Raw genomic sequence first — 26430 nt, forward strand, 5'->3', positions numbered from 1 at the left:
TCTGCTGAATAGCATTGTGTTACGTTCTCTCACTGATACTTCAAGGAGTGAGATTGTAGAAGGAGGGGTTTGGAGCGCAACTGCAGATTAGTAAGAGCAAATGAGATTTTATGCCTTAAGAGAGGAATGTATCAGCTCCTTGCATATAACACTACTGAACATGTGTTACATATAAAAAGGAAGTGACTTTAGTCTGGTGGTAATCCTCAAGGAAATGTAGGATAAGCTGGACTCATAGAAATAAGTTCACAGACAGAATATTTGTAACCCAATTGTATCTGATGTATGGCTTACAAGTATGACTTGATATGAAACAGTTAACAGATCTTGACTGATGATCAGAGGAAATAAAATAACCAAATGCTTAATGGTATAGTGGTATAAAGAGAAAACCCCACAGCAATAAGGCAATTAATGTTAAAGTCTTACTTGCTTGCTGAATTCCTGGGGCTCCGGTGTTGGAAAGAAATTAACAAGTGTTTCTCCTGTAAGTTCTGTTGCTGAGCGGTTCAGCTGCAGCCTCTGTGCTGCAAGTCAATTGACAGGAATGAGGAAGTGTCTAAGCGTGTCTGAAGAGAGACGCCGACACTTGCAGAGATCCGGTGAGTCACTGGGAGAGAGACAGCTCAGAGGTAGCGCTGCGCAGCGATGGGGATCAGAGCCGGCTTGTGCTGAGAATCTGCAGCGGTATGAATTGCCGGGCAGAGAAGTAAATTCCCACAGAGACTTGCCGATAACCAGGTAGATGTAGTGACAGTTACGGCTTCCACCTACTAAAGATAAGTAGATCCGGAGCTGATAATTAATCAGATAGGTAGTGGAGTTGTAGAAATAATTTTCCTTGTTTTTATAATCCAAAATTAGAAAAGCTCAGAGAGCAGTAGCTTGCATACAAACATTCAGAATACTAAGCGCCGAGCGCTGTGTAGCCAGGTGTTTTATTAGCTAGAGAGCAAGGTGTTAGAAAGCTGCAGGGTCCTAAAAGGTACTGACTCTGACAGCACCCCCTCCTCAAGGGAGCTGTCCCACAGCTCGAGGTGCAGGTCGGTCCGGATGTCTACGATGGAAGAGAGACACCAGGCGAGGAGCATTCAAGTTGGAGGCTGGTTCCCAGGTGTCATCTTCAGGCGGATAATCCTTCCAACGTATCAGGTATTCCAACAGTGACCCCCGGAATCTGGAATCCAAGACCGAATGAACTTCATAAGAATCGGTCTCCGCCACAGATGAAGTAGGAGGTAGAATTAAGTCAGCGTCTCGTGTGGGAATGTATGGCTTGAGTAAAGAGACATGAAACGTCGGGTGGATTTTCATAGAAAGTGGCAGGTCCAAAGTCACAGCATTTTCGTTGATGACTCGGCTAATAGGAAAAGGTCCAATAAAACGAGAAGCCAGCTTCTTAGATGGCACCTGCAAGCGGAGATTTCTTGTTGAAAGCCATACCTTGTCGCCTATGGCATACCTCGGCGATGATCTTCTTCGGAGGTCATAGAAATGTTTTTGGCTACCCTGAGCCTTCTGGATGTTCTGTGTGATGTTGGAGAATGCAGTTATAAGGTTTCTGCTATAGTCTTCGAGTAGTGGAGATGCAGAGGATGGTTCTGAAGTAATGTGGAAGGTGGGATGATAACCATAAGAGGCATAGAAGGGAGACAGTTTAGTAGATGAATTCTTTAGGTTATTATAGGCAAATTCTGCCATGGGCAAATAGTCGACCCAATCGTCTTGTTGTTGGTTACAAAAACATCGTAAGTACTCTTCTAGCCACTGATTTAACCGCTCGGTTTGGCCATTCGTCTGCGGATGGAATGATGTAGAATAACTGTGGTTAATCTTTAGTAAAGCGCATAGTTTAGTCCAGAATCTCGAGGTAAATTGGGTACCTCTGTCTGTGATTATCCTGGAAGGTGTTCCATGGAGTTTAACGATATGTTGTAGGAATAAGTTAGCAGTCTCAGCAGAGGTAGGCAACTTATGATACGGGATGAAGTGTCCCATCTTCGTGAAAGTATCTATCACGACTAGCACGGTAGTTTGTCTTTTAGAGGGTGGTAATTCTACAATGAAGTCCATGGAGACTTGATCCCATGGTCTTTGTGGTATAGGGAGAGGCATGAGAAGTCCGTAGGGTTTGTTTCTTTCAGATTTGGAGGAAGCACAAATAGAACAAGAAGTTACATAGTCATAAACTGTCTTTCTCAATTTTGGCCACCAATAAGTCCTCTGGAGTAGATCTGTTGTACGATTCACCCCAGGATGTCCTGACAATGGTAGGTCGTGATGGTGTCTAATAAGTGTAGGTCTCAGACTGGGTGACACATAAATCTTATCATCATGGTAGTACATTCCAGATCTTTGCGAAAGTGAGTTTAGAGGTATGTCCTTATCATTTTTGTAAGAGGATAATAATTCTTGCTTGAAGTAAGAGGAAAGGGCGATAAAACGCTCTTCAGGTATGATTGAAGTTGAAGGGAATTCTATAATTGGTTTGGTATGCAATCTGGATAAAGCATCTGCTTTTCCGTTTTTGATAGCAGGGCGGTATTGTATGTGAAAATCGAATCTGGCAAAAAATAAGCACCAACGAACCTGTCTAGCAGAGAGTGTTTTGTTTGATTGCAGATATTGAAGATTTTTGTGGTCGGTGTAGATGGTGATGGGGAATTTTGCTCCTTCCAAAAGGTGTCTCCAGTTTTCTAAAGCTCTGCGTATAGCCAGTAATTCTTTGTCCCCTATTGAGTAATTCATTTCTGCCGGACTCATAATCTTGGAAAAATATGAAACAGGATGCAAAGGGTCAGAGAGGGATTGCCTCTGAGATAAGACTGCTCCGGTAGCGTAATCTGAGGAATCGACCTCTAGGATGAATTGTAGATTGCTATCTGGAAATCGGAGTATGGGGGCAGTTGAAAAACTGGTTTTTAGGAAATTGAAAGCTGTTGTTGCTTCTTCTGTCCAAGAGAAAGGGACTGATTTGCTAGTAAGCTGCGTAAGAGGCCTGGCTATTTTAGAGAACCCCTTAATGAACTTACGATAGTAGTTCGAGAAGCCGAGGAATCTTTGTAGTTCTTTTTTATCCTTGGGTTGTGGCCAATCTAGAAGCGTTTCAACCTTCTTGTGTTGCATACTGATACCATCTGGAGAAATGTCATAACCGAGGAATGAGATTTGTGAGCAGTGGAATTGACATTTTTCCAACTTAGCGTACAGTTTGTGTACACGAAGTCGGGACAAAACCCATCTGACATGTTTTTTATGTTCTGAGAGGGATTTTGAATAAATAAGGATGTCATCCAGATACACCACAACACAGATGTCCAAGAGATCTCTGAAAACATCATTGATAAAATGTTGGAAGGTTGCCGGGGCGTTGCATAGGCCGAATGGCATCACGAGATATTCGAATAGTCCGTATCTCGTACGAAAAGCTGTGAGCCATTCGTCACCTTCGCGGATACGGACTAAATTATAGGCCCCTCTGAGGTCAAGCTTCGTGTAAATGGTGGCATCTGAGAGTCGTTCGATCAACTCCGGAATTAACGGGAGTGGGTATCGATTCTTTACTGTTCTTTTATTTAGTTCGCGATAATCTATGATGGGGCGGAGTGAGCCGTCCTTATTGGTCACGAAAAACATACCAGCCCCTGCCGGAGAGGTAGATGATCTTATAAAACCCTTTTTTATGTTTTCGTCTAAATAGTCCTTGAGATGTTGTAATTCCGGTTGGTTCAGAGGATAGACATGTCCGAATGGAATACTGGCACCAGGTTGAAGTTGTATGGGACAGTCATAAGGGCGATGAGGTGGTAGATTGTTTGCTTCTGATTTGCTGAATACGTCTGCGAACTCCATGTAGTCAGGAGGTATGACCGGTTGATCTGAGATCGTTTGTAAGAGACACTGTTTGGGAAAAACAGAATTTATGTTTACCTGATAAATTACTTTCTCCAACGGTGTGTCCGGTCCACGGCGTCATCCTTACTTGTGGGATATTCTCTTCCCCAACAGGAAATGGCAAAGAGCCCAGCAAAGCTGGTCACATGATCCCTCCTAGGCTCCGCCTACCCCAGTCATTCGACCGACGTTAAGGAGGAATATTTACATAGGAGAAACCATATGGTACCGTGGTGACTGTAGTTAAAGAAAATAAATTATCAGACCTGATTAAAAAAAAAAACCAGGGCGGGCCGTGGACCGGACACACCGTTGGAGAAAGTAATTTATCAGGTAAACATAAATTCTGTTTTCTCCAACATAGGTGTGTCCGGTCCACGGCGTCATCCTTACTTGTGGGAACCAATACCAAAGCTTTAGGACACGGATGAAGGGAGGGAGCAAATCAGGTCACCTAAATGGAAGGCACCACGGCTTGCAAAACCTTTCTCCCAAAAATAGCCTCAGAAGAAGCAAAAGTATCAAACTTGTAAAATTTGGTAAAAGTGTGCAGTGAAGACCAAGTCGCTGCCCTACATATCTGATCAACAGAAGCCTCGTTCTTGAAGGCCCATGTGGAAGCCACAGCCCTAGTGGAATGAGCTGTGATTCTTTCGGGAGGCTGCCGTCCGGCAGTCTCGTAAGCCAATCTGATGATGCTTTTAATCCAAAAAGAGAGAGAGGTAGAAGTTGCTTTTTGACCTCTCCTTTTACCGGAATAAACAACAAACAAGGAAGATGTTTGTCTAAAATCCTTTGTAGCATCTAAATAGAATTTTAGAGCGCGAACAACATCCAAATTGTGCAACAAACGTTCCTTCTTTGAAACTGGTTTCGGACACAGAGAAGGTACGATAATCTCCTGGTTAATGTTTCTGTTAGAAACAACTTTTGGAAGAAAACCAGGCTTAGTACGTAAAACCACCTTATCTGCATGGAACACCAGATAAGGAGGAGAACACTGCAGAGCAGATAATTCTGAAACTCTTCTAGCAGAAGAAATTGCAACCAAAAACAAAACTTTCCAAGATAATAACTTAATATCAACGGAATGTAAGGGTTCAAACGGAACCCCCTGAAGAACTGAAAGAACTAAATTGAGACTCCAAGGAGGAGTCAAAGGTTTGTAAACAGGCTTAATTCTAACCAGAGCCTGAACAAAGGCTTGAACATCTGGCACAGCTGCCAGCTTTTTGTGAAGTAACACAGACAAGGCAGAAATCTGTCCCTTCAGGGAACTTGCAGATAATCCTTTTTCCAATCCTTCTTGAAGGAAGGATAGAATCTTAGGAATCTTAACCTTATCCCAAGGGAATCCTTTAGATTCACACCAACAGATATATTTTTTCCAAATTTTGTGGTAAATCTTTCTAGTTACAGGCTTTCTGGCCTGAACAAGAGTATCGATAACAGAATCTGAGAACCCTCGCTTCGATAAGATCAAGCGTTCAATCTCCAAGCAGTCAGCTGGAGTGAAACCAGGTTCGGATGTTCGAACGGACCCTGAACAAGAAGGTCTCGTCTCAAAGGTAGCTTCCAAGGTGGAGCCGATGACATATTCACCAGATCTGCATACCAAGTCCTGCGTGGCCACGCAGGAGCTATCAAGATCACCGACGCCCTCTCCTGATTGATCCTGGCTACCAGCCTGGGGATGAGAGGAAACGGCGGGAACACATAAGCTAGTTTGAAGGTCCAAGGTGCTACTAGTGCATCCACTAGAGCCGCCTTGGGATCCCTGGATCTGGACCCGTAGCAAGGAACTTTGAAGTTCTGACGAGAGGCCATCAGATCCATGTCTGGAATGCCCCACAGCTGAGTGACTTGGGCAAAGATTTCCGGATGGAGTTCCCACTCCCCCGGATGCAATGTCTGACGACTCAGAAAATCCGCTTCCCAATTTTCCACTCCTGGGATGTGGATAGCGGACAGGTGGCAGGAGTGAGACTCCGCCCACAGAATGATTTTGGTCACTTCTTCCATCGCTAGGGAACTCCTTGTTCCCCCCTGATGGTTGATGTACGCAACAGTTGTCATGTTGTCTGATTGAAACCGTATGAACTTGGCCCTCGCTAGCTGAGGCCAAGCCTTGAGAGCATTGAATATCGCTCTCAGTTCCAGAATATTTATCGGTAGAAGAGATTCTTCCCGAGACCAAAGACCCTGAGCTTTCAGGGATCCCCAGACCGCGCCCCAGCCCATCAGACTGGCGTCGGTCGTGACAATGACCCACTCTGGTCTGCGGAATGTCATTCCTTGTGACAGGTTGTCCAGGGACAGCCACCAACGGAGTGAGTCTCTGGTCCTCTGATTTACTTGTATCTTCGGAGACAAGTCTGTATAATCCCCATTCCACTGACTGAGCATGCACAGTTGTAATGGTCTTAGATGAATGCGCGCAAAAGGAACTATGTCCATTGCCGCTACCATCAACCCGATCACTTCCATGCACTGAGCTATGGAAGGAAGAGGAACGGAATGAAGTATCCGACAAGAGTCTAGAAGCTTTGTTTTTCTGGCCTCTGTCAGAAATATCCTCATTTCTAAGGAGTCTATTATTGTTCCCAAGAAGGGAACCCTTGTTGACGGAGATAGAGAACTCTTTTCCACGTTCACTTTCCATCCGTGAGATCTGAGAAAGGCCAGGACTATGTCCGTGTGAGCCTTTGCTTGAGGAAGGGACGACGCTTGAATCAGAATGTCGTCCAAGTAAGGTACTACAGCAATGCCCCTTGGTCTTAGCACAGCTAGAAGGGACCCTAGTACCTTTGTGAAAATCCTTGGAGCAGTGGCTAATCCGAAAGGAAGCGCCACGAACTGGTAATGCTTGTCCAGGAATGCGAACCTTAGGAACCGATGATGTTCCTTGTGGATAGGAATATGTAGATACGCATCCTTTAAATCCACCGTGGTCATGAATTGACCTTCCTGGATGGAAGGAAGAATAGTTCGAATGGTTTCCATCTTGAACGATGGAACCTTGAGAAACTTGTTTAAGATCTTGAGATCTAAGATTGGTCTGAACGTTCCCTCTTTTTTGGGAACTATGAACAGATTGGAGTAGAACCCCATCCCTTGTTCTCTTAATGGAACAGGATGAATCACTCCCATTTTTAACAGGTCTTTTACACAATGTAAGAATGCCTGTCTTTTTATGTGGTCTGAAGACAACTGAGACCTGTGGAACCTCCCCCTTGGGGGAAGTCCCTTGAATTCCAGAAGATAACCTTGGGAGACTATTTCTAGCGCCCAAGGATCCAGAACATCTCTTGCCCAAGCCTGAGCGAAGAGAGAGAGTCTGCCCCCCACCAGATCCGGTCCCGGATCGGGGGCCAACATTTCATGCTGTCTTGGTAGCAGTGGCAGGCTTCTTGGCCTGCTTTCCCTTGTTCCAGCCTTGCATTGGTCTCCAAGCTGGCTTGGCTTGAGAAGAATTACCCTCTTGCTTAGAGGACGTAGCACCTTGGGCTGGTCCGTTTCTACGAAAGGGACGAAAATTAGGTTTATTTTTGGCCTTGAAAGGCCGATCCTGAGGAAGGGCGTGGCCCTTACCCCCAGTGATATCAGAGATAATCTCTTTCAAGTCAGGGCCAAACAGCGTTTTCCCCTTGAAAGGAATGTTAAGTAGCTTGTTCTTGGAAGACGCATCAGCCGACCAAGATTTCAACCAAAGCGCTCTGCGCGCCACAATAGCAAACCCAGAATTCTTAGCCGCTAACCTAGCCAATTGCAAAGTGGCGTCTAGGGTGAAAGAATTAGCCAATTTGAGAGCATTGATTCTGTCCATAATCTCCTCCAAAGGAGGAGAATCACTATCGACCGCCTTTATCAGATCATCAAACCAGAAACATGCGGCTGTAGCGACAGGGACAATGCATGAAATAGGTTGTAGAAGGTAACCTTGCTGAACAAAGATCTTTTTAAGCAAACCTTCTAATTTTTTATCCATAGGATCTTTGAAAGCACAACTATCCTCTATGGGTATAGTGGTGCGTTTGTTTAAAGTGGAAACCGCTCCCTCGACCTTGGGGACTGTCTGCCATAAGTCCTTTCTGGGGTCGACCATAGGAAACAATTTTTTAAATATGGGGGGAGGGACGAAAGGAATACCGGGCCTTTCCCATTCTTTATCAACAATGTCCGCCACCCGCTTGGGTATAGGAAAAGCTTCTGGGAGCCCCGGCACCTCTAGGAACTTGTCCATTTTACATAGTTTCTCTGGGATGACCAACTTGTCACAATCATCCAGAGTGGATAATACCTCCTTAAGCAGAATGCGGAGATGTTCCAACTTAAATTTAAATGCAATCACATCAGGTTCAGCCTGTTGAGAAATGTTTCTAGAATCACTAATTTCTCCCTCAGACAAAACCTCCCTGGCCCCATCAGACTGGGTTAGGGGCCCTTCAGAAATATTATTATCAGCGTCGTCATGCTCTACAGTATCTAAAACAGAGCAGCCGCGCTTACGCTGATAAGTGTTCATTTTGGCTAAAATGTTTTTGACAGAATTATCCATTACAGCCGTTAATTGTTGCATAGTAAGGAGTATTGGCGCGCTAGATGTACTAGGGGCCTCCTGAGTGGGCAAGACTCGTGTAGACGAAGGAGGGAATGATGCAGTACCATGCTTACTCCCCTCACTTGAGGAATCATCTTGGGCATCATTGTCATTATCACATAAATCACATTTATTTAAATGAATAGGAATTCTGGCTTCCCCACATTCAGAACACAGTCTATCTGGTAGTTCAGACATGTTAAACAGGCATAAACTTGATAACAAAGTACAAAAAACGTTTTAAAATAAAACCGTTACTGTCACTTTAAATATTAAACTGAACACACTTTATTACTGCAATTGCGAAAAAACATGAAGGAATTGTTCAAAATTCACCAAATTTTCACCACAGTGTCTTAAAGCCTTAAAAGTATTGCACACCAAATTTGGAAGCTTTAACCCATAAAATAACGGAACCGGAGCCGTTTTTAACTTTAACCCCTTTACAGTCCCTGGTATCTGCTTTGCTGAGACCCAACCAAACCCAAAAGGGGAATACGATACCAAATGACGCCTTCAGAAAGTCTTTTCTAAGTATCAGAGCTCCTCTCACATGCGACTGCATGCCATGCCTCTCAAAAACAAGTGCGCAACACCGGCGCGAAAATGAGGCTCTGCTTATGCTTTGGGAAAGCCCCTAAAGAATAAGGTGTCTAATACAGTGCCTGCCGATATCAATATATCAAAATACCCAGATAAAATGATTCCTCAAGGCTAAATATGTGTTATAATGAATCGATTTAGCCCAAAAAAAGTCTACAGTCTTAATAAGCCCTTGTGAAGCCCTTATTTACGATCGTAATAAACATGGCTTACCGGATCCCATAGGGAAAATGACAGCTTCCAGCATTACATCGTCTTGTTAGAATGTGTCATACCTCAAGCAGCAAGAGACTGCACACTGTTCCCCCAACTGAAGTTAATTGCTCTCAACAGTCCTGTGTGGAACAGCCATGGATTTTAGTGACGGTTGCTAAAATCATTTTCCTCATACAAACAGAAATCTTCATCTCTTTTCTGTTTCTGAGTAAATAGTACATACCAGCACTATTTCAAAATAACAAACTCTTGATTGAATAATAAAAAACTACAGTTAAACACTAAAAAACTCTAAGCCATCTCCGTGGAGATGTTGCCTGTACAACGGCAAAGAGAATGACTGGGGTAGGCGGAGCCTAGGAGGGATCATGTGACCAGCTTTGCTGGGCTCTTTGCCATTTCCTGTTGGGGAAGAGAATATCCCACAAGTAAGGATGACGCCGTGGACCGGACACACCTATGTTGGAGAAACAAGTGTTAACACAATAGGTAGAATTGAAAGACACTTTAGAGGAAGTCCAAATTATATGTGGTTCATGTTGTTGTAACCATGATATGCCCAACACAATGGGGAAATGTGGTGAGGGTAAGACATCAAATGAAATGTGTTCGGTATGCCCCCCACTAGAAGTGACTATTAAAGGTATGGTGTGATGTGTTATGGGGCCAGTGTTCACTGTAGAACCATCAATAACTCTGACAGCAAGAGGTTTTGATTTCAAAACAAGAAGAATTTTATTAGAGGAGACAAGATTTGAGTCGATGAAGTTTCCAAATGCACCAGAGTCCACGATGGCGTTAGTAGGTAGTCTTTTGTGGTCCCACTGTAAGACAAGGGATAAACCACAATAAGTAATTTGGTTATGTGCAGTGTGAGTTGATTTGATAGAAACAGACTTACTTTTCTTGTTCTTCAACAGGAGTGGACAATCCTGAACAGTGTGTGATGCATCAGCACAATACATACACAAATTATGGGTCTTCCTTCTGAATCTTTCTGCAGGTGTGATAGGTCCACGTACAACCCCAATTTCCATAGGTACAGGTTGGCTTTGTGGAGTGCTGCGTACAGGAAGAGGTGTTGTCTTGGCAGGAGAATCTGTATGGTATCTTTCATGTCTCCTTTCCCGGAGTCTTCTATCTATTTGGGTAGTAACCCTCATCAAGGCCTCCAAAGTGGGTGGCATGTCTATGCGAGCTAATTCATCCTTCAGTGACTCAGCTAATCCTAACCGAAATTGATTTCGGAGTGCAACAGGGCTCCACATAGAATCAGAGGCGTATAACTTAAACTCTGAGATGTAGTCCTCCACAGGCCTCTTTCCTTGTTTAAGCTCTCTCATCATGGACTCGGCCGTTAGTTGTACATCCTTGTCCAAGTATAATTCATCCATATTGTCAAAGAAAGAAGACAATGAGGACATAATGGGATCTTGGTTCTCACACAAATTGTCAGCCCAGCCTCTCGGTTCTCCACGCAGAAATGATACCACTGAGAGGACCTTGATCCTGTCAGTAGGATAACTGCGAGGCCTAAGGCTAAACAACAGATGACAAGCATTTTTAAATTGCTTGTATAACTTTCTGTTTCCAGAAAATGGTTCTGGTAAAGAGACTTGAGGTTCAGGTAGGGTGTCATGTGCTGATTTTAGGGCAATTGAATCTTTTATGATGTCACGTAAAGACTTGTTTTCTACCTGAAGGTCTCTGACCGCTTGGGCGATCTGGTCTACCCTCTGGGTCAGGTTGTAGACAACCTGGGGTAGCTCTGCTGGCTCCATTTTTATTTTGGGCTTAGTATTATGTTACGTTCTCTCACTGATACTTCAAGGAGTGAGATTGTAGAAGGAGGGGTTTGGAGCGCAACTGCAGATTAGTAAGAGCAAATGAGATTTTATGCCTTAAGAGAGGAATGTATCAGCTCCTTGCATATAACACTACTGAACATGTGTTACATATAAAAAGGAAGTGACTTTAGTCTGGTGGTAATCCTCAAGGAAATGTAGGATAAGCTGGACTCATAGAAATAAGTTCACAGACAGAATATTTGTAACCCAATTGTATCTGATGTATGGCTTACAAGTATGACTTGATATGAAACAGTTAACAGATCTTGACTGATGATCAGAGGAAATAAAATAACCAAATGCTTAATGGTATAGTGGTATAAAGAGAAAACCCCACAGCAATAAGGCAATTAATGTTAAAGTCTTACTTGCTTGCTGAATTCCTGGGGCTCCGGTGTTGGAAAGAAATTAACAAGTGTTTCTCCTGTAAGTTCTGTTGCTGAGCGGTTCAGCTGCAGCCTCTGTGCTGCAAGTCAATTGACAGGAATGAGGAAGTGTCTAAGCGTGTCTGAAGAGAGACGCCGACACTTGCAGAGATCCGGTGAGTCACTGGGAGAGAGACAGCTCAGAGGTAGCGCTGCGCAGCGATGGGGATCAGAGCCGGCTTGTGCTGAGAATCTGCAGCGGTATGAATTGCCGGGCAGAGAAGTAAATTCCCACAGAGACTTGCCGATAACCAGGTAGATGTAGTGACAGTTACGGCTTCCACCTACTAAAGATAAGTAGATCCGGAGCTGATAATTAATCAGATAGGTAGTGGAGTTGTAGAAATAATTTTCCTTGTTTTTATAATCCAAAATTAGAAAAGCTCAGAGAGCAGTAGCTTGCATACAAACATTCAGAATACTAAGCGCCGAGCGCTGTGTAGCCAGGTGTTTTATTAGCTAGAGAGCAAGGTGTTAGAAAGCTGCAGGGTCCTAAAAGGTACTGACTCTGACACATTGACAGTCTGTTGAATCCAACTATTATTATTATTATTATCATCGGTTATTTGTAGAGTGCCAACAGATTCTGCAGCGCTAACTAGTGAGCATTTTGTTATTGGACACCATATGCAGCCCAGATCGTGATGTCATCAGTGGGCGGAGCTTGGCAGTCATTTCAAAGGTGCTAGAAACAATATTCATTTTACAAACACTTTTTTACCATTCCTGCTACATGATATAGAAAAGGTGCAGGAGTCTAAATCCAGCTTACTCTAAGGTAAGACTTGAAGATGACTAAGGTGTAGACTGTTACTTTAACTGTAAGAGAATTAAATTAGAGTAGGGACCAAGTCTTCTGTACTGTGCAAGATAATATAGAAACCTATTCAAACAATGTTATATATGATGAGCATAGAAGCTTACCTGATCATGTATACTTCTTTGTTCCAGGGGTAAACATTTAACACTGGACCAATTCCCACCATGTGGTTGTGGCTCCCCCCCACATTCTCAATATACTCATGCTTCAGAGGTACATTAGTCAGCAGGTCGAAATCCTCAGCATGATGTTGACGGACTTGATCAGCTGCATGAAAGCCATCTACTAACAAGGTGCGGCCACCAGTACCTTCGTGCCGCAAGCAGTGGAAGAGCTGCATGCTGCAAAAGAAAGTAAAGAATGCTGAGCCTTATACAGATACAATTGTGCAGAATTTTATACCTTAACTTGATGTTATTTTTACTGGCAAAAGACATAGTGAACAACTTGATAGTTTGTAGAAGTTTAGATTCCAACGGCGACCATTGATTTCTTCCAAAGTTGAATGATTGCTTAACCCCTTGCTAGCATTTCCTCACCCCTTTGCATGAGGGAAAATAGGGAGCTGACGGAGCCCTTGTCTCAGTACTACACCACTTAGAAGGGCAATCAACCCCTCCTTCAAGAAGAGGAAAAATAAAAAACATAATTTATGCTTACCTGATAAATTTATTTCTCTTGTAGTGTATCCAGTCCACGGATCATCCATTACTTGTGGGATATTCTCCTTCCCAACAGGAAGTTGCAAGAGGATCAACCACAGCAGAGCTGCTATATAGCTCCTCCCCTCACTGCCATATCCAGTCATTCGACCGAAACAAGCCGAGAAAGGAGAAACCATAGGGTGCAGTGGTGACTGTAGTTTAATTAAAATTTAGACCTGCCTGAAAAGGACAGGGCGGGCCATGGACTGGATACACTACAAGAGAAATAAATTTATCAGGTAAGCATAAATTATGTTTTCTCTTGTTAAGTGTATCCAGTCCACGGATCATCCATTATTTGTGGGATACCAATACCAAAGGTAAAGTACACGGATGATGGGAGGGACAAGGCAGGAACTTAAATGGAAGGAACCACTGCCTGTAGAACCTTTCTCCCAAAAACAGCCTCCGAAGATGCAAAAGTATCAAATTTGTAAAATTTGGAAAAAGTATGAAGGGAAGACCAAGTTGTAGCCTTGCAAATCTGTTCAACAGAGGCCTCATTTTTAAAGGCCCAGGTGGAAGCCACAGCTCTAGTAGAATGAGCTGTAATCCTTTCAGGAGGCTGCAGGAGTCCAGCAGTCTCATAGGCTAAACGGATTATACTCCGAAGCCAAAAAGAAAGAGAGGTTGCCGAGGCCTTCTGACCTCTCCTCTGTCCAGAGTAAACAACAAACAGGTTAGATGTTTGGCAAAAATCTTTAGTAGCCTGTAAGTAAAACTTCAAGGCACGGACTACGTCTAGATTATGCAAAAGACGTTCCCTTCTTTGAAGAAGGATTAGGACATAATGATGGAACAACAATCTCTTGATTGATATTCTTGTTAGAAACCACCTTAGGTAAAAACCCAGGTTTTGTACGCAGAACAACTTTATCTGAATGAAAGATCAGATAAGGAGAATCACAATGTAAGGCAGATAACTCTGAGACTCTTCGAGCCGAGGAAATAGCCATCAGAAAAAGAACTTTCCATGAAAGAAGTTTGATATCAATAGAATGAAGGGGTTCAAACGGAACCCCTTGAAGAACTTTAAGAACCAAGTTTAAGCTCCATGGAGGAGCAACAGGTTTAAACACAGGCTTAATTCTAACTAAAGCCTGACAAAATGCCTGAACGTCTGGAACTTCTGCCAGACGCTTGTGTAAAAGAATAGACAGAGCAGAAATCTGTCCCTTTAAAGAACTAGCTGATAACCCTTTGTCCAAACCCTCTTGGAGGAAGGACAATATCTTAGGAATCCTAACCCTACTCCATGAGTAATTCTTGGATTCACACCAATGAAGATATTTACGCCATATCTTGTGGTAAATTTTCCTGGTGACAGGCTTTCTTGCCTGTAATAAGGTATCAATTACTGACTCGGAGAAGCCACGCTTTGATAGGATCAAGCGTTCAATCTCCATGCAGTCAGTCTCAGAGAAAGTAGATTCGGATGATTGAAAGGACCTTGTATTAGAAGGTCTTGTCTCAGAGGCAGAGTCCATGGTGGAAAGGATGACATGTCCACTAGGTCTGCATACCAGGTCCTGCGTGGCCACGCAGGCGCTATCAATATCACTGATGCTCTTTCCTGTTTGATTTTGGCAATCAGACGAGGGAGCAGAGGAAACGGTGGAAACACATAAGCCAGGTTGAAGAACAAAAGCGCTGCTAGAGCATCTATCAGTGCCGCTTCTGGGTCCCTGGACCTGGATCCGTAAAAAGGAAGCTTGGCGTTCTGGCGAGACGCCATGAGATCCAATTCTGGTTTGCCCCAACGGAGAACTAATTGAGCAAACACCTACGGATGGAGTTCCCATTCCCCTGGATGAAAAGTCTGACGACTTAGAAAATCCGCCTCCCAGTTCTCTACACCTGGGATATGGATCGCTGACAGGTGGCAAGAGTGAGTCTCTGCCCAGCGAATTATCTTGGAGACTTCTGACATCGCTAGGGAACTCCTGGTTCCCCCTTGATGGTTGATGTAAGCCACAGTCGTGATGTTGTCCGACTGAAATCTGATGAACCTCAGTGTTGCTAGCTGAGGCCAAGCCAGAAGGGCATTGAATATTGCTCTTAACTCCAGAATATTTATTGGGAGGAGTTTCTCCTCCTGAGTCCATGAACCCTGAGCCTTCAGGGAGTTCCAGACTGCACCCCAACCTAGAAGGCTGGCATCTGTTGTTACAATTGTCCAATCTGATCTGCGAAAGGTCATACCCTTGGACAGATGGGCCCGAGATAACCACCAGAAAAGAGAATCTCTGGTTTCCTGATCCAGATTTAGTAGAGGGGACAAATCTGTGTAATCCCCATTCCACTGACTGAGCATGCATCACGACTTTGAAGCCTTTTGAGCCCTTCAGAGATGTCCTGGATCATGCAGGAAGAAGCTGAATGTCTCTGTCAGTATTTTTAGCTACACAGAAAAGCACTAAAATAGGCCCTTCCCACTCATATTGCAACAGTGGAAAGCCTCAGGAACTGTTTCTAGGCAAAAATCAAACCAGCCATGTGGAAAAAAAACTAGGCCCCAATAAGTTTTGTCACCAAACATATATAAAACGATTATACATGCCAGCAAACGTTTTATTTTACACTTTTATAAGAGTATGTATCTCTATTAATAAGCCTGATACCAGTCGCTATCACTGCATTTAAGGCTTTACTTACATTAATCCGGTATTAGCAGCATTTTCTAGCAAATTCCATCCCTAGAAAAATATTAACTGCACATACCTTATTGCAGGAAAACCTGCACGCCATTCCCTCTCTGAAGTTACCTCACTCCTCAGAATATGTGAGAACAGCAATGGATCTTAGTTACTTCTGCTAAGATCATAGAAATCACAGGCAGATTCTTCTTCTAATGCTGCCTGAGATGAAACAGTACACTCCGGTACCATTTAAAAATAACAAACTTTTGATTGAAGTTAAAAAACTAACTATAATACATCATTCTCCTCTTACTACGTCCATCTTTGTTGAGAGTTGCAAGAGAATGACTGGATATGGCAGTGAGGGGAGGAGCTATATAGCAGCTCTGCTGTGGGTGATCCTCTTGCAACTTCCTGTTGGGAAGGAGAATATCCCACAAGTAATGGATGATCCGTGGACTGGATACACTTAACAAGAGAAATAGGATTTACAGGTCCATTTAATATGCAACTGATCTGCATAAAAATGGTGATCCCCTCCAAGACTGGCACTAGGCACCAAGAATAAGGATGGGTTCTTTCATGGTCCTTAGCTCCCTCTACAAACCACACATTGTGGCATGAAATTACATTTTGGAAATAACGAAACCTTTATTTTTTTTTTTTAAATGGTTTAGACAATTGCGATTAAAAAGGCTATCACCATGATAATGTATTTAAGTGTGTTGTGATATAATGCACCAAAGGAGATACTATCCACTAAGTAAATCATATAACATATGAAGACAACATCCTTTATATTAGATAGGAGTCAACTTGTTAAAATGAAAGGTATCATGTCCCACTTTGTAACAAGTGTCTGCTATAGAAATAGCTATTGCCTAAACCCTAGGTGACTTGGGGTGCCCTGACAAAAACAATAGAACCTAACACTACCTGTTAGTTAGAGAATGTACTTTCCTTGGAAATAGGAGAATCCCCATTTTAAATTAAAGGGACAAACACTCAAGCAGTATGATCACTACTTTATAGAACCATATATCTTGGATGTAACCGTGAGAGTGAGACAGCACATATCTCAACCACAAGAACAAAGCTACAGGATCATTTATTTGGAAGATAAAATTAAGAAATTTTAAGGAACTTCCCTGTTTTTGTGGTTGAATGAGAATCTGAACACTGGTGTAATGGCTTTTGGCTTCCTGTTTATGAGGTAACTAAGGAACTTTGCTTGTTTCATTCTACTATTTAGGCAACATCCCTATACTCTGAATTGGGGTTTAGTATCTCTAAATCTAGTATGTTCCATATTTGTAAAAAACAAAATTTATGCTTACCTGATAAATTTATTTCTTTTGCGATGTACCGAGTCCACGGATTCATCCTTACTTGTGGGATATTGTCCTTCCTAACAGGAAGTAGCAAAGAGAGCACCACAGCAGAGCTGTCTATATAGCTCCCCCCTTAACTCCACCCCCCAGTCATTCGACCGAAGGCAAAGGAAGAAAAAGGAGAAACTATAAGGTGCAGAGGTGACTGAAGTTTGTAAAAAAAAATACCACCTGTCTTGAATAGACAGGGCGGGCCGTGGACTCGGTACATCGCAAAAGAAAGAAATTTATCAGGTAAGCATAAATTTTGTTTTCTTTTGCATGATGTACCGAGTCCACGGATTCATCCTTACTTGTGGGATACCAATACCAAAGCTTTAGGACACGGATGAAGGGAGGGACAAGACAGGAACCTAAACGGAAGGCACCACTGCTTGCAAAACCTTTCTCCCAAAAATAGCCTCCGAAGAAGCAAAAGTATCAAATTTGTAAAATTTGGAAAAGGTATGAAGCGAAGACCAAGTCGCAGCCTTACAAATCTGTTCAACAGAAGCATCATTTTTAAAAGCCCATGTGGAAGCCACCGCTCTAGTGGAGTGAGCTGTAATTCTGTCAGGAGGATGATTTTCAGCCAAAAGGAAAGAGGTAGCCGTAGCCTTTTGACCTCTGCGCTTTCCAGCATAGACAACAAACAAAGAAGAAGATTGGCGAAAATCTTTGGTTGCCTGCAAATAAAACTTCAAAGCACAAACCACGTCCAAGTTGTGCAACAGACGTTCCTTCTTAGAAGAAGGATTAGGACACGGAGAAGGAACAACAATTTCCTGATTGATATTCCTGTTAGAAACAATCTTAGGGAGGAACAGAGGTTTGGTACGCAAAACCACCTTATCAGCATGGAAAACAAGATAAGGCGAGTCGCATTGTAATGCAGATAGTTCAGAAACCCTTCGAGCTGAAGAGATAGCAACTAGAAACAGATTTTTCCAAGATAGAAGCTTAATATCTATGGAATGCATGGGTTCAAACGGAACCCCCTGAAGAACTTTAAGAACTAAATTTAGACTCCATGGCGGAGCAACAGGTTTATTAAACACAGGCTTGATTCTAACTAAAGCCTGACAAAAAGCCCGAACGTCTGGAACATCAGCCAGACGCTTGTGCGATAGGATAGGCAAAGCAGATATCTGTCCCTTTAAGGAACTAGCTGACAATCCTTTCTCCAATCCTTCTTGAAGAAAGGACAAAATCCTAGGAATCCTGATCTTACTCCATGAGTAGCCTTTGGATTCGAACCAAGAAAGATATTGACGCCATATCTTATGATAGATTTTTCTGGTGACAGGCTTTCGAGCCTGAATCAAGGTATCTATGACCGACTCAGAGAAACCCCGCTTTGATAAAATCAAGCGTTCAATCTCCAAGCAGTCAGTTGCAGAGAAATTAGATTTGGATGCTTGAACAGACCTTGAATTAGAAGGTCCCGTTGCAGTGGCAGAGTCCATGGTGGTAGAGATGACATGTCCACCAGGTCTGCATACCAAGTCCTGCGTGGCCACGCAGGTGCTATCAAAATCACCGAAGCTCTCTCCTGTTTGATTCTGGCAATCAAACGGGGAAGGAGCGGAAATGGTGGAAACACATAAGCCAGGTTGAACGACCAGGGTACTGCTAGAGCATCTATCAGTACTGCCTGAGGATCTCTGGACCTGGATCCGTAACAAGGAAGTTTGGCGTTCTGACGAGACGCCACCAGATCCAATTCTGGTGTGCCCCATAGCTGAACCAGTTGAGCAAACACCTCCGGATGGAGCTCCCACTCCCCCGGATGAAAAGTCTGATGACTTAGAAAATCTGCCTCCCAGTTCTCTACCACTGGGATGTAGATCGCTGATAGATGGCAAGAGTGAGTCTCTGCCCATCGGATTATCCTGGAAACTTCTATCATCGCCAAGGAACTCCTTGTTCCCCCCTGATGATTGATATAAGCTATAGTCGTGATGTTGTCCGACTGAAACCTGATGAATCCGGCTGAAGCCAGCTGAGGCCACACCTGAAGAGCATTGAATATCGCTCTTAATTCAAGAATATTTATCTGTAGGACGGCCTCCTCCTGAGTCCACAAACCCTGAGCTTTCAGGGAATTCCAGGCTGGCGTCCGTCGTCACTATAACCCACGCTGGCCTGCGGAAACACATTCCCCTGGACAGGTGATCCTGTGACAACCACCAAAGAAGAGAGTCTCTGGTCTCTTGATCCAGATTTATCTGAGGAGATAAATCTGCATAATCCCTATTCCACTGTTTGAGCATGCACAGTTGCAGTGGTCTGAGATGCAAGCGGGCGAACGGAACTATGTCCATTGCCGCTACCATAAGTCCGATTACCTCCATACACTGAGCCACTGACGGCCGAGGAATGGAATGAAGAGCTCGGCAGGTGGTTAAAATCTTTGATTTCCTGACCTCCGTCAGAAAAATTTTCATGTCCAATCTATCAGAGTTCCCAGGAATGGGACTCTTGTGAGAGGAATAAGATAACTCTTTTTTACATTCACCTTCCACCCATGAGATCTTAGAAAAGCCAACACTAACTCCGTGTGAGACTTGGCTAGTTGGAAAGTCGACGCTTGAATTAGGATGTCGTCTAGATAAACCTCCAGCAGGGACCCTAGCACTTTTGTGAAGATTCTTGGCGCTGTGGCCAACCCGAAGGGAAGAGCCACAAACTGGTAATGCCTGTCCAGAAAGGCAAACCTTAGGAATTGGTGATGATCTTTGTGGATAGGAATGTGTAAATACGCATCCTTTAAATCCATGGTGGTCATATATTGACCCTCCTGGATCATTGGTAAAATAGTCCGAATGGTTTCCATCTTGGAACTCTCAGGAATTGGTTTAGGATCTTGAGACCTAGAATTGGTCTGAAGGTTCCCTCTTTTTTGGGAACCACAAACAGATAGGAGTAGAAACCTTGTCCCTGTTCTGCTTTCGGAACTGGGCAGATCACTCCCATGGTAAGAAGGTCTTCTACACAGCGTAAGAACGCCTCTCTTTTTGTCTGGTTTACAGACAATTGAGAAAGATGGAATCTCCCCTTTGGAGGAGAATCTTTGAAATCTAAAAGATACCCCTGGGTTACAATTTCTACGGCCCAGGAGTCCTGAACGTCTCTTGCCCAGACCTGAGCAAAGAGAGAGAGTCTACCCCCTACTAGATCCGGTCCCGGATCAGGGTCTACCCCTTCATGCTGTCTTAGTGGCAGCAGCAGGCTTTTTGGCCTGCTTACCCTTGTTCCAAGCCTGGTTAGGTCTCCAGGGTGGCTTGGATTGAGCAAAGTTCCTCTCTTGCTTTGCAGCAGGGGAAGAGGAAACGGGACCACCCTTGAAAGGAACGAAAATTATTTTGTTTGGTCCTTGTCTTATTTGACTTATCTTGGGGAAGGGCATGACCTTTCCCCCCAGTGATGTCTGAAAGGATCTCTTTCAGAGCAGGCCTGAATAGGGTCTTACCTTTGAAAGGGATGGTCAAAAGCTTAGATTTTGATGACACATCAGCCGACCAGGACTTAAGCCATAACGCTCTACGCGCTAAAATGGCAAAACCTGAATTCTTTGCCACTAAATTAGCGAGATACAAAGCGGCGTCTGTGATAAAAGAATTAGCTAGCTTAAGAGCCTTAATTCTGTCCAGAATATCATCTAGTGGGGTCTCCACCTGAAGAGCCTCTTCTAGAGCCTCAAACAAAAAAGCAGCTGCAGCGGTTACAGGAACAATGCACGCTATGGGTTGAAGAAGAAAACCTTGATGAACAAAAATTTTCTTGAGGAGACCCTCTAATTTTTTATCCATAGGATCAATGAAAGCACAACTGTCTTCAATAGGTATAGTTGTACGCTTAGCTAAAGTAGAAATAGCTCCCTCCACCTTAGGGACCATCTGCCATGAGTCCCTCATGGTGTCAGATATGGGAAACATTTTCTTAAAAACAGGAGGGGGAGCGAACGGAATACCTGGTCTATCCCATTCCTTAGTAACAATGTCCGAAATCCTCTTAGGGACCGGAAAAACATCAGTGTAAACAGGAACCTCTAGATATTTGTCCATTTTACACAATTTCTCTGGAACTACAATAGGGTCACAATCATCCAGAGTCACTAAAAACATAATTTATGTAAGAACTTACCTGATAAATTCATTTCTTTCATATTAGCAAGAGTCCATGAGCTAGTGACGTATGGGATATACATTCCTACCAGGAGGGGCAAAGTTTCCCAAACCTCAAAATGCCTATAAATACACCCCTCACCACACCCACAATTCAGTTTAACGAATAGCCAAGAAGTGGGGTGATAAAAAAGTGCGAAAGCATATAAAATAAGGAATTGGAATAATTGTGCTTTATACAAAAATCATAACCACCCCAAAAAAAGGGCGGGCCTCATGGACTCTTGCTAATATGAAAGAAATGAATTTATCAGGTAAGTTCTTACATAAATTATGTTTTCTTTCATGTAATTAGCAAGAGTCCATGAGCTAGTGACGTATGGGATAATGATTATCCAAGATGTGGATCTTTCCACGCAAGAGTCACTAGAGAGGGAGGGATAAAATAAAGACAGCCAATTCCTGCTGAAAATAATCCACACCCAAAATAATAAAGTTTAATGAAAAACATAAGCAGAAGATTCAAACTGAAACCGCTGCCTGAAGTACTTTTCTACCAAAAACTGCTTCAGAAGAAGAAAATACATCAAAATGGTAGAATTTAGTAAAAGTATGCAAAGAGGACCAAGTTGCTGCTTTGCAAATCTGATCAATTGAAGCTTCATTCCTAAACGCCCAGGAAGTAGAAACTGACCTAGTAGAATGAGCTGTAATCCTTTGAGGCGGAGATTTACCCGACTCAACATAGGCAAGATGAATTAAAGATTTCAACCAAGATGCCAAAGAAATGGCAGAAGCTTTCTGGCCTTTTCTAGAACCAGAAAAGATAACAAATAAACTAGAAGTCTTTCGGAAAGACTTAGCAGCTTCAACATAATATTTCAAAGCTCTAACAACATCCAAAGAATACAATGATTTCTCCTTAGAATTCTTAGGATTAGGAGATTTTTTATCCTGTGGTAAAAAAGTTCCTTTCCCACCAGTAACAGTTGAGATAATGGAATCCAACTGAGAACCAAATAATTTGTTACCCTGGAAAGAAATGGAAAGTAGAGTTGATTTAGAAGCCATATCAGCATTCCAAGTTTTAAGCCATAAAGCTCTTCTAGCTAAAATAGCTAGAGACATAAACCTGACATCAACTCTGATAATATCAAAAATGGCATCACAAATAAAATTATTAGCATGCTGAAGAAGAATAATAATATTATGAGAATCATGATCTGTTACTTGTTGTGCTAAAGTCTCCAACCAAAAAGTTGAAGCTGCAGCAACATCAGCCAAAGATATAGCAGGTCTAAGAAGATTACCTGAACACAGATAAGCTTTTCTTAGAAAGGATTCAATTTTCCTATCTAAAGGATCTTTAAACGAAGTACCATCTGACGTAGGAATAGTAGTACGTTTAGCAAGGGTAGAAATAGCCCCATCGACTTTAGGGATTTTGTCCCAAAATTCTAATCTGTCAGACGGTACAGGATATAATTGCTTAAAACGTTTAGAAGGAGTAAATGAATTACCCAATTTATCCCATTCTCTGGAAATTACTTCAGAAATAGCATTAGGAACAGGAAAAACTTCTGGAATAACCACAGGAGATTTAAATACCTTATCTAAACGTTTAGAATTAGTATCAAGAGGACCAGAATCCTCTATTTCTAAAGCAATTAGTACTTCTTTAAGTAAAGAACGAATAAATTCCATTTTAAATAAATATGAAGATTTATCAGCATCAATCTCTGAGACAGAATCCTCTGAACCAGAAGAGTCATCAGAATCAGAATGATGATGTTCATTTAAAAATTCATCTGTAGAGAGAGAAGTTTTAAAAGATTTTTTATGTTTACTAGAAGGAGAAATAACAGACATAGCCTTCTTGATGGATTCAGAAACAAAATCTCTTATGTTATCAGGAACATTCTGCACCTTAGATGTTGAGGGAACTGCAACAGGCAATGGTACATTACTAAAGGAAATATTATCTGCTTTAACAAGTTTGTCATGACAATTAATACAAACAACAGCCGGAGGAATAGCTACCAAAAGTTTACAGCAGATACACTTAGCTTTGGTAGTTCCAGCACTAGACAGCGATTTTCCTGAAGTATCTTCTGACTCAGATGCAACGTGAGATATCTTGCAATATGTAAGAGAAAAAACAACATATAAAGCAAAATTGATCAAATTCCTTAAATGACAGTTTCAGGAATGGGAAAAAATGCCAATAAACAAGCTTCTAGTAACCAGAAGCAAAGAAAAAATGAGACTGAAATAATGTGGAGACAAAAGCGACGCCCATATTTTTTGGCGCCAAATAATACGCCCACATTGTTTGGCGCCTAAATGCTTTTTGGCGCCAAAAATGACGCCACATCCGGAACGCCGACATTTTTGGCGCAAAAGGACGTCAAAAAATGACGCAACTTCCGGCGACACGTATGACGCCGGAAACAGAAAAGATTTTTTGCGCCAAAAAAGTCTGCGCCAAGAATGACGCAATAAAATGAAGCATTTTCAGCCCCCGCGAGCCTAACAGCCCACAGGGAAAAAAAGTCAAATTTTTAAGGTAAGAAAAAAATGATTGAATCAAATGCATTATCCCAAATATGAAACTGACTGTCTGAAAATAAGGAATGTTGAACATTCTGAGTCAAGGCAAATAAATGTTTGAATACATATATTTAGAACTTTATAAATAAAGTGCCCAACCATAGCTTAGAGTGTCACAGAAAATAAGATTTACTTACCCCAGGACACTCATCTACATGTTTGTAGAAAGCCAAACCAGTACTGAAACGAAAATCAGCAGAGGTAATGGTATATAAATAAGAGTATATCGTCGATCTGAAAAGGGAGGTAAGAGATGAATCTCTACGACCGATAACAGAGAACCTATGAAATAGACCCCGTAGAAGGAGATCACTGCATTCAAATAGGCAATACTCTCCTCACATCCCTCTGACATTCACTGCACGCTGAGAGGAAAACCGGGCTCCAACTTGCTGCGGAGCGCATATCAACGTAGAATCTAGCACAAACTTACTTCACCACCTCCATAGGAGGCAAAGTTTGTAAAACTGAATTGTGGGTGTGGTGAGGGGTGTATTTATAGGCATTTTGAGGTTTGGGAAACTTTGCCCCTCCTGGTAGGAATGTATATCCCATACGTCACTAGCTCATGGACTCTTGCTAATTACATGAAAGAAACCTCCCTTAGCAATAAACGGAGGTGTTCTAGCTTAAATTTAAATGCCGTCATATCTGAATCTGTCAGAGGGAGTAACCTTCCTGAATCAGAAATCTCTCCCTCAGATAGCAAATCCCTCATCCCTACCTCAGAACATTGTGAGGGAGTATCGGATACGGCAACTAAAGCGTCAGAAGGCTCAGCATTTGTTCTTAACCCAGAGCTACTGCGCTTCCCTTGCAACCCTGGCAGTTTAGATAAAACCTCTGTGAGGGTAGTATTCATAACTGAGGCCATATCTTGCAAGGTGAAAGAATTAGACGCACTAGAAGTACTTGGCGTCGCTTGAGCGGGCGTTATTGGTTGTGACACATGGGGAGAACTAGATGGCAAAACCAGATTTCCTTCTGTCTGAGAATCATCCAATGCCAAACTCTTATAAGTCAAAATATGCTGTTTGCAATATATAGACATATCAGTACAAGTGGGACACATTCTAAGAGGGGGTTCCACAATGGCTTCTAAACAAATTGAACAATGAGTATCCTCAATGTCAGACATGTTGAACAGGCTAGTAATGAGACAAGCAAGCTTGGAAAAACACTTTGTTTAATGAAAAAAACACAATTTTCAAAAACGGTACTGTGCCTTTAAGAGAAAAAAAGACATACAGAAACTGCAAAAATGCTTAAAATTGCCTCAAATTTTCTGAAACTTTTACAGTACACCCACTAAAGTATAGTAAGATTGCACCACAAATATCTAAGCAATATAGCCCCAAATGAAAAAAACGGAATGACAAATGTCTAAAGCCGGCAAAAAAACAGTCAGCACCTTGCCACAGCTCTGCTGTGGCCCTACCTGCCCTTAGGGAACGATTCTGGGGGAATAAAGCTTCGATTGGGCCCCAGAAGAGTACCAGGACCTCTGGGGACTTTGCTTGCTGCTGCTGCCTGCATCAACTAAGTGCGCAACTGAGGCGCGAAAATAGGCCCCGCCCCCTCACTCGATATTGCTGGGGCCTACACAAAAACCTTTTCTTGAAAGTCATGTGGGTTATAAAACCCCTTAAATAAGCCAAGTGTACCCTCAAACATATGTCCCATAAAAATAAAAACTCCCAGAAGACACAAACGTTTGCCCAATATATTATACACAAACTGAGTGCCCATAAGATTAGCCCTGTATGTAAACTAGTAATGCCTTTCCTTATATAACTAGGATTACTGCTTACCCTTCCCCTAATGGGGAAACTGTCAGCCTTTCTGAGTTAACACAGTCTCTGCAGAAAAAATTACTGAACATACCTCATTGCTGTAAAGCAAGAAACCGTTCCTCACACTGAAGTTTTCCTGTACTCCTCAGCTTCTGTGGGAACAGCAGTGGACCTTAGTTACAAATGCTAAGATCATCATCCTCCAGGCAGAAATCTTCATCTATGTCCTGCCTGAGAGTAAATAGTACAACACCGGTACCATTTAAAAATAACAAACTCTTGATTGAAGATATAATAAAAACTAACAGTTTAACACCTCTTCTCTTTACCCTTCCAGCTTAAAGCCAGCAAAGAGAATGACTGGGGGGTGGAGTTAAGGGGGGAGCTATATAGACAGCTCTGCTGTGGTGTTCTCTTTGCTACTTCCTGTTAGGAAGGACAATATCCCACAAGTAAGGATGAATCTGTGGACTCGGTACATCATGCAAAAGAAATAGAAATTAACTTAAAATTACATTTATGTACACTTTGTGGCTCATATTCCTAAGCAACACTCAGCAACCAAGATGGCCCCTCCAGCAGAATGATGGGCAGAAAACACAGAGCAAGATTAAAAGTTGTGCGTTAAGAATTTACTGCTAAAAAAATTGCCTTTGAGTGCGGAATGGTCAGCTACTCGATATTACAAGTTGTGGGGTATGGCTATTCCGCTAGCGTTATAGCCTATACCGCAATGATCCATTCTGCAATCAAAGTTGTTTCACAAAACTCATAAAAAACAG

At 42.6% G+C, this 26430-nt stretch overlaps 1 protein-coding gene across 6 annotated transcripts in view; it reads right to left on the reverse strand.

Annotated features, from left to right (window-relative positions):
* TMLHE (trimethyllysine hydroxylase, epsilon) overlaps positions 1-26430 on the reverse strand; it is a 427780-nt gene that overhangs the window by 20643 nt on the left and 380707 nt on the right. For all 6 annotated transcript variants that reach the window (XM_053699428.1, XM_053699431.1, XM_053699427.1 and 3 more), the window contains one exon: positions 12510-12746. In XM_053699428.1, the coding sequence (XP_053555403.1) occupies positions 12510-12746 (237 nt within the window). The remainder of the gene's footprint in view (positions 1-12509; positions 12747-26430) is intronic.

This window comes from Bombina bombina, chromosome 1 (assembly GCF_027579735.1).
Source record: "Bombina bombina isolate aBomBom1 chromosome 1, aBomBom1.pri, whole genome shotgun sequence".
Lineage (NCBI taxonomy): Eukaryota > Metazoa > Chordata > Amphibia > Anura > Bombinatoridae > Bombina > Bombina bombina.